Source organism: Pleurodeles waltl, chromosome 10 (genome assembly GCF_031143425.1).
Source record: "Pleurodeles waltl isolate 20211129_DDA chromosome 10, aPleWal1.hap1.20221129, whole genome shotgun sequence".
NCBI classification, from domain to species: Eukaryota; Metazoa; Chordata; class Amphibia; order Caudata; family Salamandridae; genus Pleurodeles; species Pleurodeles waltl.
In genome coordinates, this window is record NC_090449.1 from 706559637 (window position 1) to 706577311 (window position 17675).

The 17675-nt window shown below is 45.5% G+C and overlaps 1 protein-coding gene across 1 annotated transcript; it reads right to left on the reverse strand.

Annotated features, from left to right (window-relative positions):
* Positions 1–16019: 16019 nt before the first annotated feature.
* On the reverse strand, positions 16020–16542 carry LOC138260810 (calmodulin-1-like). The gene has a single exon (XM_069209248.1). The coding sequence runs from the start codon at positions 16514–16516 to the stop codon at positions 16067–16069; it is 450 nt and encodes a 149-aa protein (XP_069065349.1). The 5' UTR covers positions 16517–16542; the 3' UTR covers positions 16020–16066.
* Between the last annotated feature and the right edge of the window lie 1133 nt (positions 16543–17675).

The following is a 17675-nucleotide window of genomic DNA, read 5'->3' on the forward strand; positions in this document are numbered from 1 at the left end:
TGCGGCCGAGATGCCAGCTGGGCCGGTGGGGATCTCCAAATGGCTGCGGCGGGGGTGCGGCCACATTTGTGGCTGCCCGGTGGTCCGATCTTGGCAGGTGGCTGAAGCCGCCCGCCAAGGTCGTAATGAGGGCCACAGTCTTCTTTTTCACAGAGCTCTGCCTGCAAGTTTGCTTTTCAGACATCCGCTAATGTCCTGGTCCAGTGCCCCATATGTCCACATAGAAGGCGCAGGTGAGCTCCGCTCCGCTGCTGGGGCTAGCAGAGTTTTTTGCCAAACTCCATACTCCGGTGGAACACAGAGTGCAGAAAACACCACTAACTCCACCAGCGAAGCTCAGCTCACAGCCCCCCTCTGCTCTTAGCAAGCCTGGCATTCCTGCAGCGTGGGACACTGATGGTATTGCTGAGAAGGACCAGACCCCTGTAACTGCCCTAGATCCCTTGGAAAGGGACCACCAGAGCCAGAAACCCTAGTGCCAAGCAGTGTCTGCATTGCTCCATCGAGGGGGCAGAACTGGCCACCACCAATTCATGAGGATTGTGTATGAGCCGCTCCCATCTGTTCCTGTCCATGGCTGACTGAGGCTCGGGTAGGCCACACCTTAAACGCCTGTGCTGAGGCTTCCTCATTGGCAGGGAGCAGAAAAGGGGGATTTTCTACCTGATTTAATATTACTGCTCCTGCACAAAGGGTAAAACAAAAGCTGCTGAGACATTAATGGGGAAAAGGTCCAAAAGTTTAAAACCACCACCTCTGCTCCATCAGTTATAACACAGAGGGGTTTAACAATTAAGGACCTTGATAATCTAAAAGAGGAAGCTGAATCTTTGTTCGGAGAAAGGCAGGATACAACCTCAAGCAAAAACACATGACAAAATTCCCTCTATTTTTGCAAACAAATCTAAAAACCCATCCTGCACATAATGCTACTCGAAAGGCCTCTGAGGAGGCCTCTGCAGCATCTGAACTGGGAACATCCTTGCTCCACTGTGCATTGGAACCCACTAATGTCTGTAAAAATAAATATAAGGTTCTCTCGGATTCCCCCTATTGACAGTTTTTTGAAGTTCCTAGAGGGACAATCTACAGCAGAGGCAAATGGAAAATGCACATCATATAAGGGTGTGTGCAAAGGAGGCTTGAGGCTTGAAGAAGTGTTTAGCATTGTCAATAATTTAAAATTAGAGGTCACTAATTTGATAGCCCAAATGTTGGCCCTAGTTGTTGATGTTGAGGCCTTAAGATAGCTAAACACCGTGAAAATATCCAGATGTACCAAATCCTCTTCTCAATTTTACTTATACCTCTCATATCAAGGAACAAAATAGGTGAAAAAAATGCAAACATTAAAAAGGTAAGGAGTGGAGAAAGTAAAAATCATATGCAATTCCAGTTTGATACTACCACCCATGCCCGATTAGCTTTTACTAGTACACCAGAAGGGGCAGAACCCCTTACACCTAGGGCCCGGGCGATACCTCTCAGACCCACAATACAGGCCACTACATTAGTACTAATGGGAGGCCCCATTTAAATACAGTAAGGAAAGAGTTTGCTCGCATTGGGGACCTTAAAGAATTGATCTGGAACTTTCCCAGAGCCTTTTTGATTAGTGTCCCAATGTTAAGTATAGGGTTAAAAGAGAATGAGGTATTCCTTATAAACAAATGCACCCATCTGATAAGATAAGACATGCCCACAAATGTCTCTCATTAATTCATACTGATTTAGTCCAAGCTACACGGTTTCATGACCCATCAGCCACAAATTGGGAATTAATTGAGCTCAAAGTAAGGCACAGGCATCTGGTATAGGGCCTTGTGGGTCTGGGCGTAAGCAAAGACTTCTCTCTGGGCTCTGCAGTCCAATATAAACTCAGTCCCCCATTCACGATCACAAACTCATCACACTTCTCTAGCAGTCCCAACTGATAGGGATGACTTGAGGTCATCTGCAATTAACTGACTCAGCTTGAGCCCTCTAACATGCACTTATGGGGTTCCGACCCGGTGAGGGGCTTGTTCCCTACATATGACCCAGTAGGAACCCACACTGATTATGGTTTTCTTTTCACACCAGCCTTAGAAGGCTGCTAGATTCCCCAACAATGCAACATCTTGCCCTGGAATGTTGCAGCCTAAAAACAAAATTAGGCGACCCTGACTGGGGCAAATTTATTGCCCATTTCGATATTTGTTTATTGCAGGAGACATGGTGTGTGGAACCAGTATGTACAGTGGGTTACTCTAATTTTTAAATCCCAGCGCAACACACCGGTAGTGACCATCCATCTGGCAGCCTAATAATATGGGCCTGTCTCTCACTAAGCGTAGATGTGAGATCTCTTGAAGTACCCTCTTCTAAAATACAAGGCATCTGTGTAACCAGTCAGGGTTGACGCCTTTGTACATACGTAAAATCTGCCATAGAGGTAACCGGTGCAGGGGAGCCTCCATCACTTTTTGGCACCTAGGGAAAACTTTAATCCTAATAATAGTTGGGGGGGTTTAACACCACATACGATCCCCTGTGTCATGTTAGTGAAACCATAGGAAAGGCTCTGAGGATGACGAGTGGGTTATCCTATTGTTGGACATGCCGTCCATCAAGAGATGCATGGGTGTAGCTCTCCAGATGCTTTCACTCTCACAGTCCTGTGGCCTGCAAGCCTGCAACTCCCACACAAAGTTGGATCCCTTAGCCCATCACACTTACAATAGACCTGGCCACACCAGTAGGGTTGATTATGTACCTGCATCCCTGCCCCTCCATAGCTCAGTGTTTGATATGAGGTGGTTACACGGTCCGACAGTGACCATAATGCTATTTATTGCACGATGGAGGGCATCACAATATATCATATGCCTTTCCCAGTTCCCTTATGAGGGCTATTGGGCCAGCAATAACAGGCACATCCTGATTGGCCCTGAGGTCCTACTCAACCTAAAATCTTTAACAAAATAAATGAGGCCCTCTAAAATGCTCTAGGTCACATAGATAATTTGAATAATCCAGAGTGAGAGAAATCTGGACATTGTAGATATTAACAAGTCCTTATTTGCCAACAGTCAGGGACCTTTTCCAGTCCAACTATAATAGGACCCTCTACCCCAATAAAGCCAGCAAAATGTGGTTTAATAAGGACTGCTGAATAGCTAAGAGGGATATGGTTTTGACCCTGAGAAGTGGAGATCTTGATCTGATAGAGGCTGGGAGAGCTCCTTAGTACAGAGAAGTACACCAGTAGATGCAGAGGTCTTGGGATTCCCATCTTTGGGATTTCACGTGTGAGGTAGTTAGCTCCAATGACCTCATAACATTCTGGAAGCTAGTGACCAAAGAGAGACAGACCAAACACTGTTTTATAAATAATTACATTCAACCACAGGCATGGTGAGAGCACTTTTCAGCACTCTATGATACTGCAGGTGAAGTAGATCATATAAGCCCTGAATTAAAAAGGTCAAGGAGTTCTGGCTTAGTCCCAGCTCTCGCTATAGACTAACAGCCAGATGTATGACCATTTCATTTTGTGAGTCTCTAATTGCCATTCATTGTGAATCAGAGTTAGAGGCTCACAAAATGAAATGTACAAGTGTGTCTCAGACACATTTAGCAATTCCCAATAGGGTTGCAAATTACCTAACTCATTAATAATCATAAAGTAGGTCACAAATTGCAACCCCATTGAAAATGGCCAGCACACACAGAGATGTTCGCCTGCTGGGGACAGCAGACAACCGTGTCTGTGAATGGTTTTCAGTAAAGTGTTTTATTTTTTTGATTTTTTAAATACAGCCCATTTTCCTTATAGGAAAATTGAATGCATTTCAAAAAGAAAAATGAAAAGATTACCTTTCATTTTTTCAGAGCAGGCAGTGTTCCCTGGGACCACTGCCTGCTTTGAATTTTTTTTTCGCTACTATTCACAAAGGTGAAGGTGTCCTGTGAGATCCATTCCCGTTGGCGAATGGGTTAACACCATTTTGAAATCGGTGTTAACTGCAATTGTTTTGTGACTTCATTCACGGTCAAAAAACAATCATACATACCATTTGGTATTAGGAAGGGATGTCCTGAATATGCTCCTTCCAAATACTAAATCACAAAACCCAAATTGAGATTTGGTAACAAGTTACTGATTTGCAATTTGGGCTTTGTACATCCCAAAAAGCATTTTTCTGGTCACAAACGCACTCAGCCCATTTGCAACTAGAAAAATGCTTTGTACATGTGGCCCCTACAAACAACTAGAAAAGCAATCCAGAGTCTTATTCCAGAAAAAAAGCTGCTGGGCAAGATGAAATCTCTTGGGATATCTTCATTCTATATAATGACAATTGGGTGAAATACTTGAGCAAACCTACCAAGGTGATTCTGGAAGGAGCTGAGATCCAAGATTCATGGAAGGCAGATCCAGTGGTTTATATTCACAACAAAGGCCAAAAAGACTTCCCATTAAATTATAGCCTGACAGATGCCTTCCAAAACATATTTTCTAGACAGATTCTGTTTTCCCTTCAGACATGGATAGAAGAAACTGGTGTACTTCCCACCTCCAGACGGGATTTAGAAAATAGGTCATCACTAAAGATCACGTTTTTAGGTTCATGACAATTTACAGGAAGACTGCAGTCTTCCAGAAACAATATCTTTATGTAATTTTCGTGAATCTAAAAACGGCATTTGATCTAATGCCACAAGCTAAATTGTGGGCAAAACTTGGAGAAGTGGCCATTATTCTATCCCTACTAGATATCTTAATAAACTTACATACAGCCACCTTGGCACAGATCAGCTGAGGTCAGCCAGGTGAGCTTACTGATTGGGTCAAAGTTAAACCTGGGACACAGCAGGGATGTGTCAGCCGGTACCCTTTTCTCGCTGTATCTGAATGATGTAGTGGCCACCAAGCAGTAATGCAGGGGGGATGCACCGAGGATAGCTGGTTGTAAAAAACTGATACTCCTTTTTGCAAACGCTGCCCTGTTGGTCTCCCGGTCTCCAATGGGCCTACAGACTCTAATGGATTGGTTCTCTGAGTTCTGTAGAGAAAAAGGTTGGGTAATCAACTTGGGGGAAACAACATTTTTGACCATTAGTCCTCACTGGTCTTTTAGGGGTTCCATTACTCTGGACCGTATCATTTTGGAGAGAGTGACATAATTTGATTACCTTCGCATTAGATTGTCCTCTAAAATGACCTTGCTCCTGCAAATTAGGAAGAGTGCCCGCACCCTATCTCACTATCTTTCAAGTGTCCTAACGCTTTATTGTGCCTCTAAAATTAGACAGATCTCCCTAGCGCTCAGCATTTATCAGTCAAAGGCAATGGATAGCACCCTGTATGGGGCTGAATTACGGGGGCACATGGGGCTTGCGTCATTGTTTACAGGGGAGAATACATTCTTAAAATCTTTTTTAAACATACCAAAGAGCACTCCTATTCTACCCTTTCACTGGGATACTGGTGTAAAACCAACCAAACATGGGCTGATTGCATATTGGCATAGACTGAAAAACACCCCATCTCTTGATTCTTACTCTTGTGCCTTCAAACAGACAGTGGCTTTGGATAAGGGACAATAACAAATGGCGGACCTCTCTTAGGTCTCTCTTAGGTCACTTCAAAATTAAATGGGCTTAGGTGACACTTGAGATATGGAGCCTTTAATGAATAACTTGCGAAAAGGCCCAGCTCAAAGAGCTTTACTGAGCACATGTATGGGGCACAGATGTACGTAATAAGAGATTAGGCTTCGCACTGTTGTTTTTATGGATTTTAAGCATCATTTTAGATTTGAATTCTCTCTGGATTATATATGTGTATCAGGAAATTGTATTTACAGTTTTGAATGGGTAGGCTACCTGTGATCTAATTCTGCCAAAAGTGGATGGTTCATGGCAATTTGGCCTTGGCTTACCTACGAGCAGATCAGACACTCTTCTACTACTTTATCTTTGGTTTAACCTATACTCGATCTACAAAGAGGTGGATTGTACCCATTTGTAGACATCTTGGCACAAGAGAACACAATTCTCAAGTTTCTGAATGGTGAAACAAATGCGGCAATAATTTGCACACTTGCCAAGCTTCTTCTCTGAAGCTGAGCCATTCACTCGAACTCTATGGCCCCACAACAGTCTGTTGTACTTAGCGCTCCAAGCTGACATGCAGGGGTATACATCCTGACTTTATGTCTAACGAATGCCCTTATTGGCCTGAATACCTTGCACTGTACTTTAATAGATATCATATGAATATATTACTACGCACTTCTCCTGGCTGGATGCTCTCTTGTGAAACTGTATCAGTAAGAACATGTATCAGCTCATGTGGAGTACTCATACTAAGATCTCACACCACTTCTATGTATTTTTGTCTACCCTGATGTTTTATGGTGTATCTCATTTTAACAGTATATTTTCTCTGTCAAGGCCTGATTTTGAATGAGTAACTTTATGTGCAACAAACGTGCCAGCAGAGAGCCTATTTTGTCTATTTGTGAGTGCAAGAATGTTTCTTATTTTAAGTTTGATTCAACCACACAGTTGTCTGTGAGCTCTTGCTGGCTTGTTTCTAGATCGATCACTTCTGTTTATGGAAATTTATTTACTTATGTTCATAAGCAATTTAAATGCACTGTTTCATAGTTTTATGATGCACTTAAATGTCATTGTGTATTTAGATTGATTGTTAATGTATGTTATTACATGAAAAGTTTTGTGGAGTTTTATGGATTTTACCTTCTCGCGTACTCATCAGTCACAGCATTGCCCCCGATCAGCCAACTGATTGACCCGGCCAAGATGGCACCTATGGTTAAATCGTTTAGACAATTATTTCTGCGCCACAAGCGAAACAGATGGAGCAGTGCACAGGTCCCTTATGTTGCTATTGGGCGGTGACGAACTGCAAGAACTGTTTGAGTCGCTCCCAGACACAGGCGACAAATCCGACTTTGATGCTGCCGTAGCTGCCCTGAACAAACACTTTGACCCCCAATTGAATCCAGATTACGAATGCTTCAAACTTCGCCAGGCCCAGCAAATGGATGTCGAGTCCGTAGACATGTTCTACGCATGGCTGAGGAAGTTAGCGAGCTTATGCGCAGGCCTCAACCAACAAGAGGAGATCAGAGCCCAGATCATCCAGGGATGCCGGTTCAACTTGCTGAGAAAACTCATCATGCGCCAGCAGGGCATCTCCCTTGACGAGATCCTGATCCTCGCACGCTCCCATGAACTGTCAGCATTCCAAGTGGATGCCATTGCTACGGTGAGGGGACAATCCTTGGCAGCCGCCTTGACCGCATGTCTAGTCCAGGTAAAAGAGGAACAGGTGGACGCCATTCAACCCCGCCAACCACCAGGGCACCGACCAAACCCCTCCAAGCCCAGTGAACGTACATGTGGGAGCTGCAGGTATGAGCACAAATCAGCAATGGGGCGCCCGGCAAGAGGAGAATCATGCAATCGGTGTGGTAAAAGCAATCATTTCGCCAAAGTGTGCAAGTCTGGACGAAACAGGCAAGGAGACCAAAAAGAAAAGGACGCCAAAGTCAAGTGTTGGAAATAGCCCTTCTGCAGGGTTATCCCCAGACTTTTTGCCTTCCTCCTTCTCTTTTTCTGACCTAATTTTTGCTGGATTTTAGACTCTGCGCACTTTACCACTGCTAACCAGTGCTAAAGTGCATATGCTCTCTCCCTTTAAACATGATAACCTTGGATCATACCTGATTGGACTATTTAATTTACTTATAAGTCCCTAGTAATGTGCACTATAGGTGCCTAGGGACTGTAGAATAAATGCTACTAGTGGGCCTGCAGCACTGGTTGTGCCACCCACTTAAGTAGCCCTGTTACCTTGTCCCAGGCCTGCCATTGCAAGGCCTGTGTGGGCAGTTTCACTGTCACCTCGACTTGGCATTTAAAAGTACTTGCCAAGCCTAAACCTCCCCTTTCTCCACACATAAGTCACCTCTAATGTGTGCCCTAGGTAGCTCCTAGAGCAAGGTGCTGTGTGGGTGAATGGCAGGGCATGTACCTGTGTAGTTTACATGTCCTGATAGTGTAAAACTCCTAAATTCGTTTTTACACTACTGTGAGGCCTACTCCCTTCATAGGCTAACATTGGGGCTGCCCTCATACAGTATCGAAGTGGTAGCTGCTGATCTGAAAGGAGTAGGCAGGTCATATTTAGTATGGCCAGAATGGTAATACCAAATCCTGCTGACTGGTGAAGTTGGATTTAATATTACTATTCTAGAAATGCCACTTTTAGAAAGTGAGCATTTCTTTCCACTTAAATCTTTCTGTGCCTTACAATCCACGTCTGGCTGCGCTTCGTTGACAGCTCCTTGTGCATTCACTCAGACACACCCCAAACACAGGGTATTCAGCCTCACTTGCATACATCTGCATTTTGAATGGGTCTTCCTGGGCTGGGAGGGTGGAGGGCCTGCTCTCACACAAAGGACTGCCACACCCCCTACTGGGACCCTGGCATTGAACTGAAAGGGGACCTGGTGCACTTCTTAGCCACTCTTTGAATTCTCCCCCACTTCAAAGGCACATTTGGGTATAAAACAGGGCCTCCGCCCTACCCCATCAGACACTTGCTGGAGAAGAAACCTGAACCAGAAACTACATCCTGCCAAGAAGAACTGCCTGGCTGCTCAAAGGACTCACCTGTCTGCTTTCTACAAAGGACTGCTGCCTTGCTGTTGGCCTGCTGCCTTGCTGCCTTGCTGAACTCTTGTCTGGCTGTAAAAGTGCTCTCCAAGGGCTTGGATAGAGCTTGCCTCCTGTTCCCTGAAGTCTCAGGACCAAAAAGACTTCTCTTTTTCATTTGGACTCTTCGTGCGCCGAAGATTTTGACGCACAGCTTGCCCCGTGGTGAGATAAAGGCCGCACACCGACGCTGATCGACACGACGCCTTCGGGGCGACCGGAACTTCGACGCACGGCCTCGCAAGGACAACGCCGCCCGACTTCCAGAGGGGAAATCGGCGCAACGCCTGCTGTGAGAACGAAACTTCGACGCACAGCCCCACGGAACGACGCGCAGCCAGAAAACAAGCAGTAGAATCCACACACAGACCCCGGGACATCTGGTAATCCTGCGACCCACAGAAAGAGACTGTCCACGCACCTAAAAACGCCACACGACTTCCCTGCGTGAAAAATAACGACGTAAGTCCGTGTGTGCTGGGGAGAAATCGATGCACACACACCATTTTTCCATGTATCTCTTCTTCTGCGGCCCTTCGCGGAGATTTTCCACTCCAAACCAGGTACTTTGTGCTTGAAAGAGACTTTGTTTGCTTTTTAAAGACTTAAGACACTTCACACCACTTTTTAGTGATATCTTTACAAAATTCATATTGCATCTTTGATCATTTTGACCTGCAAATACCCAGATAAATATTATATATTTTTCTAAACACTGAGTGGTATTTTTGTGGTGCTATATGGTGGTATTGTATGATTTATTGCACAAATACTTTACACATTGCCTTCTAAGTTAAGCCTGACTGCTCGTGCCAAGCTACCAGAGGGTGGGCACAGGCTAATTTTGGATTGTGTGTGACTTACCCTGACTAGAGTGAGGGTTCTTGCTTGGACAGAGGGTAACCTGACTGCCAACCAAAAACCCCATTTCTAACATGAAGAATGTAACCACCAACAACGACGACCCCCGGGAACACACAGCGCCCAGAATGTCCATCTTTGAGGAAGATGAGGAGGAGGACATCTTTGTAATCTCATTTACTGGTGGGATTCAACAGAAGAAGCGACTGCCCCCCATGAGTAACGTAAAGATCAACAGCACTTCGGCAACAGTGCTCATAGACACTGGGGCGTCAGTCAACATAACGGATGAGACCCTGTTTCAACAGTTATCCCCTACACCGCCTCTGACCCCAAGCACCACCAAAATATATAAGTATGGAGGACAAGAACTGCTTCCTCTGAGGGGCATGGTGGAGGTGTCAGTGACCAGTGGGGAGTTTTAGACATACTCCAGGTTCTATCTTGTGACTGGAAACCGAGGCACCTTGTTGGGGTGCCACACGGCGGAGGATCTGGAGTTAGTGTTTTTTGCGCGCCAAGTACATGATTCCCACGTCGAACATCTCCTCAGCGAGTTTCCGCAGCTCTTCGAAGGGCTTGGACAACTAAAAGGGAAGCGCATCAAGCAACATGTAGACCCAGATGTCATTCCGGTCGCTAGAAGACACCGCAGTGTGCCGTTCCACCTAAGACCGGCAGTAGAAAAGGAACTGCAATTGCTTGAAGATCAAGGAGTACTAGAGAAGGTAGAGGGGCCAACACCGTGGGTTTCACCTTTGGTGATAGCGCCAAAACCTAAGCAACCTGGAGCCATTCTCCTCTGCATTGATATGCGCATACCAAACAAAGCCATCCGGAGAGAGAGACACATAACGCCCACGATGGACGATATCATTGCAAATCTGAATGGGGCGCAGTGGTTCTCTAAACTAGATCTCAACGCTGGCTATCATCAGCTGGAACTAGACCCCGACAGCAGAAACATCACCACCTTCTCAACACATGTGGGGCTCAGGCGGTACAGGAGGCTGAGCTTCGGGGTGTCCTCGGCAGCGGAAGTGTTCCAGAATGTCATCAGAGAGACCCTGTCAGGGCTGCCGCGGGTGATCAACTTGAGTGATTACATTTTGGTACACTCCAAGACGCGGGACGAACTCCATCGACACCTGAGGGTCACTCTACAGCGACTAGCAGACACGGGGCTCACTCTCCACAAGATGAAATGCGTGTTTTATCAGACGTCCATGGAATTCTTTGGATACATCTTCTCGAAGGACAGCTTGCAGGTTGACCTGCACAAGGCAGATGCCATTCGCCAAGCCCCGCTCCCCCAGAGTCCCACTGAAGTCAGGAGTTTTCTGGGGATAGCGACGTATTGCGGCAGATTCATACCACAGCTAGCCACAATGGCAGAGCCCCTTTGGCAGCTCACCAAAGGAGCACACCTCTGGGAATGGAGCCCGGCTGCGGACAAGGAGTTTTCTGATATCAAAGCAGCATTGCTGGACAAGTTGACCATGGCGTACTTCAACCCCCACAAAAGAACAGAGTTGGTGGTAGACGCTAGCCCAGTGGGTCTTGGGGCCGTTCTCCTGTAGGAGCAACATCATCAAGAGTGGATTCCTGTCGCCTATGCCAGCAGGGCATTATCAGCGGTCGAAACACGGATCGAGCAGGAGGCCCTAGCAATCCGATGGGCATGCAAGCACTTTCATCTATACATCTATGGGCACGAGTTCCAAGTGGTGACCAACCACAAGCCCTTGGTCTCGCTATTCGCAGGAAGCCTGCGCCAAGCGCCTCCCATAATCGAACAATGGGCTGTCCTACTCCAACCATACCGGTTCACTGTCATCTACAAACCGGGGGTGAACAACCCGGCAAATTACTTGTCCCGACATCCGTCGCCCAAAACATCGGATGAATCACAGGATCAAGATGAGGAAAGCACCAAAATCTTTGTGAGCATGGTCGTGCAAGCCGCCTGTCCCAATGCCCTTGTCGTAGCAGACATTGTGAAAGCCACCAAGGCTGATGCCGTGCTTAATCAGGTCAAAGAAGCATTAGAAAACAGATGATGGAGGCACTTTCTGGAGAAGACAAAGATGTCCAACCACAGAGACAAGATGGCTATGCAAGGGATGTGGAGGGTGCGTGATGAGCTAACTACGGTCAGCAAAGGCCTGATTCTTCGGGGAAGAAGAATCGTACTCCCCATGAGCTTGTGGACTCGAGTAGTAGAGTTAGCCCACCAAGGACACCAAGGTGCGGCTAAAACGAAGGCTCGGTTGCACGCCAAGGTGTGGTTCCCTGGCATGGACAGCCAAGTTGACAACAGGGTTGGGAAGGGTCATTCATGCGTCATCACATCTGGAGAACCACCCAGCTGCCCAATAATCACTGAACCCCCCCAGTCAGAAGCCATGGGCGAAGTTGAGTATGGACTTCGAAAGCTTCCCGGACGGGCGGCTGACTGTCGTCCTCATGGACGCCTACACCAAATTTCCTGTTATCGAGATTGTACCATCCACCTCATTTGAAAACGTACGTCCAGTGCTTCAAAGGACATTTGCGATGTTTGGGCTTTGTGACGAGATGAGGACAGACAATGGGCCGCCTTTTCATGGAGAAGAGTTCAGGTCCTACCTGAATGGCCTGGCCATATGTCACCACAAGATCATGCCGTACTGACCTCAGGCTAACGATGATGTAGAAAGGTTCATGAGAACTCTTAATCGTGCCTCCGGATAGGTGTGGAGCAAAGGTGAGAGGGGGAACAATGCCTGCAGCAATTCCTAAGTGCCTATTGCCAGACACCCCACAGTACCACGGGGTGTGCACCCGCAGCTTAATGTTCAAAGTTCCATCACAAGACTGTATCCCGGCTGGTCCTAACTGGAAGTCACCGGAGCTGGATGCAGAAGCCACCCAGCGATGCCGAGAACTCACTAATCAAAAGGCAGTGAGAGACGGCGAACCAGGCATCACGACCTTCAGGAAGGTGACCGAGTGGTAGTGAAGAGTCACCGGCCCAGAGGAAAGTTCCAAACACCGTTTGAGCCCGAAGCGTGGGAGATCATAGGCATTCGAGGTGCCATGATAACTGCAGCCTGAGGAAGGCAGAGGGTAACCAGGAACGCATCACACTTTAAGAGAGCAGGAGTCTCTACCCCGTCCGTAGAGGAAGGAGAGATAGACGAAGCAACAGGCACACCTAAAAGCAGAGAAGAAGGAACAGCGAATGTCCCGGTAGCAGTGCCTGCTACAGGAGACATGCCTTCTGGTGATACCAGCCACGGGGGATCGCTCACCCGAAGTGAAAAGTATCATCTATATTCCAATCTGGCACCGAACACTCAGCTGAAGGATTTTGTCTGCTAGCGAGATTGTTCTGAACTGTAATCCAGCACCCCCGACCCACGTGCCAGACCCCGAAGGTGTCGAGAGTCAGCTAAGGGGGGGCTGCTTGAGAGATCGGGCTGAACAAGAAGACTACAGTGTGAAAATTGTGTGTTCACCAATCCGGTGGACACGTTAACAGTTGTGTTTCTTGTTTTGTTCTTTCTTCTCCTCCCCCCTTCTGTCATTGATTTTCTTCTCTGGTCCTTTCCCTTCTTTCTCCACGATCCTATTCCTTCTGTGTGAAGTAAAACATGGGAGGGATGTAGAGAGCCATCCAGACTCTCCAATACTTTGTTGCCTGTTCTGAGCGCCAGGGCAGAGCACGGACAGAATTTATAAAAATAAAGATGGAGCCGTGCCTAGGCAGTCTCCACGTGAATACCCCACGACCGTGTCCGTGTGCTTTCTCCAGGGGTGTCCCGGAAGGCCTGCTACAAGTAGCAGATAATCTCATGCCTAACACAAGTGAGGAATATTTCTTCCCAATTCTAATTCATTTGATTAGTCATGGTATAGGGCCAGTACATAATTTACATAGAGTGAGGATGAAATTGGATTTTACTCTTACAATTTGAACTCGGTTACTTAAATATACTCTCCTAAGAAATTCAAAATACCCAGAACCACAAAAGGTGGTAATACTAACATTTTTGAACGACCTGATCATCAGAGAGCATATTTCTATGAGGCCTATTGTGGTTGTAAGAAATTAATGGTTGTGATTAAATACACAAGCTTGCAATTGAGGGAATGAGAATACTTTTATGAATTGTGCTTCTAATTTATGTCAGTTTGCGGCATGTTTGAAACTTACAGTTGCTTTAACTGAGTGGCCTATCTATCCGAAATGCTTTACAATGTTGCCTAGCAGCGATAGCTATGAAGGTGGTAACACTTGGAGGAAGGTGTCAAGACAATGATTAGTGTTAGTTGACTAGGCCACAAGGCATACACTACGATGATTGCGATCTAAACATCTTTACAAGTTATCAGTTAGTAACGCAGGAAGAGAGGAGTGCCAGTGAGAAAGGTTGTTCACTGTGGGATGGGGTACGTTATTATGCTGTTCAAATGGCATCAAGTGAGATCTCATTGTTGTGTTGACTCATGGGTGAGAGGTGATAGCCCAAAAGTTGGTAGGTAGGGAGAAAGTTAAGGCAGTCTGATCTCAAGTTGTGAGCATGAATATGTTAGCAAGGGGCAGATTTACAAGCCCCTAGCACGACGTTGCGCTTGCCTTTTGTGTTGCTAAAGTCACCCTTAGTGGGAAGCGTTTTCCCAGACGTGGGTACTGTGCTCACTGTGCCACTGGATTCAAGCTAACCTGGATGATTAAGAGTGACACTCTGAAACCGGTCCCGCAATGCTTGTTTCTGTTCCAAGGAGGACCTGGTCTGGCAGTTCGGGCTGGACTGTTCCCATCAAGAACAGTGCCAAGACTGATTTGCCATATGGCTGGATCCAAACTGGGGTGGCATGGTGAGCAAAAGATTCACCCCAGATTGGTGACTGGTGGTGAGTGTTTAAAAAGTTTCAGCACTCAGTCCATCATCCTTTTGTGTTGCTAAAGTTGCCCTTAGTGGGAACAGTATGCCCAGACATGGGTCTCATGCTCACTGTACCGCTGGATTCAAACTAGCCTGGCTGATGAAGGGTGATACCCTGAAATCAGTCTAAGGAGGATTGTTTCTGATCCAGGGAGGACCTGGCCTGGCAGTTCTGGATGAACTGTTCCCATAAGGAACAGAGTCAAGACTGATTTCCATATGGCTGGGTCCAAACTGGGGTGGCATGCTGATCAAAAGAACAATGGATTAAGCCCAGATCTATGAATGGGGGTGAGTTTCAGCAACCCGTCCATCATCCTTGTGTGTTGCTAAAGTCACTCTTGGTGTGAATGGTATGTTCAGACGTGTGTCCCGTGCTCACTGTGTCATTGAATTCAAGCTAGCCAGGCTGATAAATGGTGATACCCTCAAAGTGGTCCCAGGATGCTCGTTTCTGGTCCAGGTAGGACCTGGCCTGGCACTTCGGGGTAAACTGTTTCCATAAGGAACAGGGTCAAGACTGATTTGCTGATGGCTGGGTACAATCTGGGGTAGCATGGTGAGCAAAAGAACGATGGATTAAATCCAGATCTGAGACTGGGGTGAGTGGGTGAAAAGTTTCAGGACTCCGTCCATCATCCTTTCATGTTGCTAAACACTGTGTTGAAGCCATCTTTAGTTGTGACATCTCTAATTACCTTGAGTAACAAAATGACATAGCTGTTCATCTGTAATAAGTTGTTACTGTTGAGTCATGAGGTCATAATGACTACAGCCAGCAGCCAACCTGCAAGACTGTCACAGGCTGCAGGTTCAACTGCATTTTAAGCAACAAAAATGAGAACTGGATTTTCTTTCCAATCCATTTTATTATTTTTTTCGGATCGGAAGAAAAGTGATTTTTATGGCAAGTTTATTTTTGCACTCTTTTTTTATGGATAAATTGTTTTATTGGAAAACAAATGTACAACTTGGAATGTATTTGAGGCAAACTGTGCCATAAGCAAGGAAGAAGTGGCTAAACAAAGTTTAAAAAGCATAGTACATCAGAATTTGGGTTTCTGGTACAGACAGCAGTACAAAATAAGAATAGATGAGAAAAGTGTTCCAGTGGCTGGATGATACACCAGTTTTTTTGTTTTTTTTAGTGGGACTTGCAATCCATATTGTTGACTGTCCATAGTTCATGTAGAGCTAAACTCTACATTTCAACAATGCAGATACATCCTAAGGAAATCCAACTTTAGGTACAACAGATGGTAGATTATATGCAACTTCAGATACCAACTCAGATGGTCTGAGAAGACAAATATTGCTTTAGATGTGCAAAAGGGCTTTGGTGATATCCAGGAAAAGCCACATGCAACAGTTACTTCATCACATCTTAAGATCCTTTTTGTGGTGAATAAGATGGGATAAGAAAGAAAATGAATTCTAACTAGACATGTGTTTTCTTGACAGTAGGGGAACATTATACAGATAAGTACAAAGGCAAATAAACAATTTTGCACAAGAAAATTAAGACATTTTGTACAGCTTCACTTTGCTGTCATCATTTGTACAAGCTCTTCATAATGTACTTGCCCATCACCATCAATATCTGCTTCCCTAATCATTACATCAACTTCTTCATCAGTTAATTTCTCACCCAGGTGGGTCATCACATGACGAAGCTCTGCAGCACTGATGTAGCCATTCCCATCCATGTTGAATACACAGAATGATTCTCTCATTTCCTCTTCACTGTCTGTATCTTTCATTTTCCTGGCCATCATTGTAAGAAACTCTGGAAAGTCAATTGTGCCATTGCTATCCGCATCTACTTCATTGATCATATCCTGGAGTTCTGCTTCCATTGGATTCTGTCCAAGTGACCGCATTACCGTCCCCAATTCTTTTGTTGTTATCGTACAATCACCGTCTTTAACGAAAAAGGAAAACGCTTCTTTGAATTCTGCAATCTGTTCCTCTGTCGGTTGATCGGCCATTTTGAAAGATGCAAGTGTGCGTCAATCCGCAGGTTTTCTGTCACCACTACTCAACTCAGAGGCTCAGCTCGCAACAAGCACCTAGGCACTCCCATCAGCTCTTCATAAAACCTGTTGTGCTTCATTTCATCCAACAGATTTCTCTAATTGTTTTTCATGTCTGCAATCATATTGCATCGTTCATCTGAAAGGGTAAGATACCAAGGATGCATGTGTTTTTAGGGAAGGGTGATGAGATGTGACCATGTATTATAGGGAATAAAATACCCTCTCTATCTCACTATGATTATATTGTCAATCACCTTGGAGTACCATGAACTGAAGAAGGAAATTCTCAATGATTTGCAGTATCCTTATAATATACAGCAGGACATACGCTATCCCACTTAAATTTGCACCAGCGTAAGCATGAGTACATAGATTGAAATATAAATCATGGTTGATCAATAATCCTTTTAAAAAAATTGAAGAAATTGAGGCCCAGATTTATGGTGGACTAGTGCCATTCCAACACCACATTAGCGTCATTTGTTTTACGCTAATATTTACAAAGTGGTGCAATGCTTGCATTGTGCCTGTATGTAACCCTTGGGCCACATGGTGTATGCGCCAGGCATAATGTATGCAAGGGGGGGCGTTTTGGTGCTAGGAGGGCCGTAATAATGGCGCAAAGGAATCTATGAGTTTCCTTTGCACCATTTTAATCAGCCTATTTTAATGCCTGCTAAGTGCAGGTGTTAAAAAGAAGCTCCGATTGTGTTTAATAGGCCTTTCGGTGCTTTGCAGGATTAGCGTCAACAGTTTTTATGCTAGTCCTGCAAAGAGCTGGACTAGAGTAACAAACTATGATGCTAGTCCTCCTGACTACCGCCATGGCACAGCACATTTTAAATGCGGCACAAACATGGTAGCGTTAGGGAGGTGCTAAGGCGCACAAGAAAAGTAGCGCTGCACCAGGTGCAGCACCACTTTTCATAAATTTGGGCCTGTGTTCTATTTTTTTGCTTAAATGAGAATAAAATGGAGCACAAAATGTATCTCAGCTCTCAGTCTTTTATATTTTGAAAGAGTGAGACAATGTATATTCCTATATGTGGCATGGAGAATGTGTAACTGTATCAACAGATGAACGATAGAGTGAATGCATGTATAGATTTGG

What these genes read in the sequence shown, in the direction of transcription:
- LOC138260810 (XM_069209248.1), bottom strand. Translation starts at nt 16,516, where the DNA reads ATGGCCGATCAACCGACAGAGGAACAGATTGCAGAATTCAAAGAAGCG.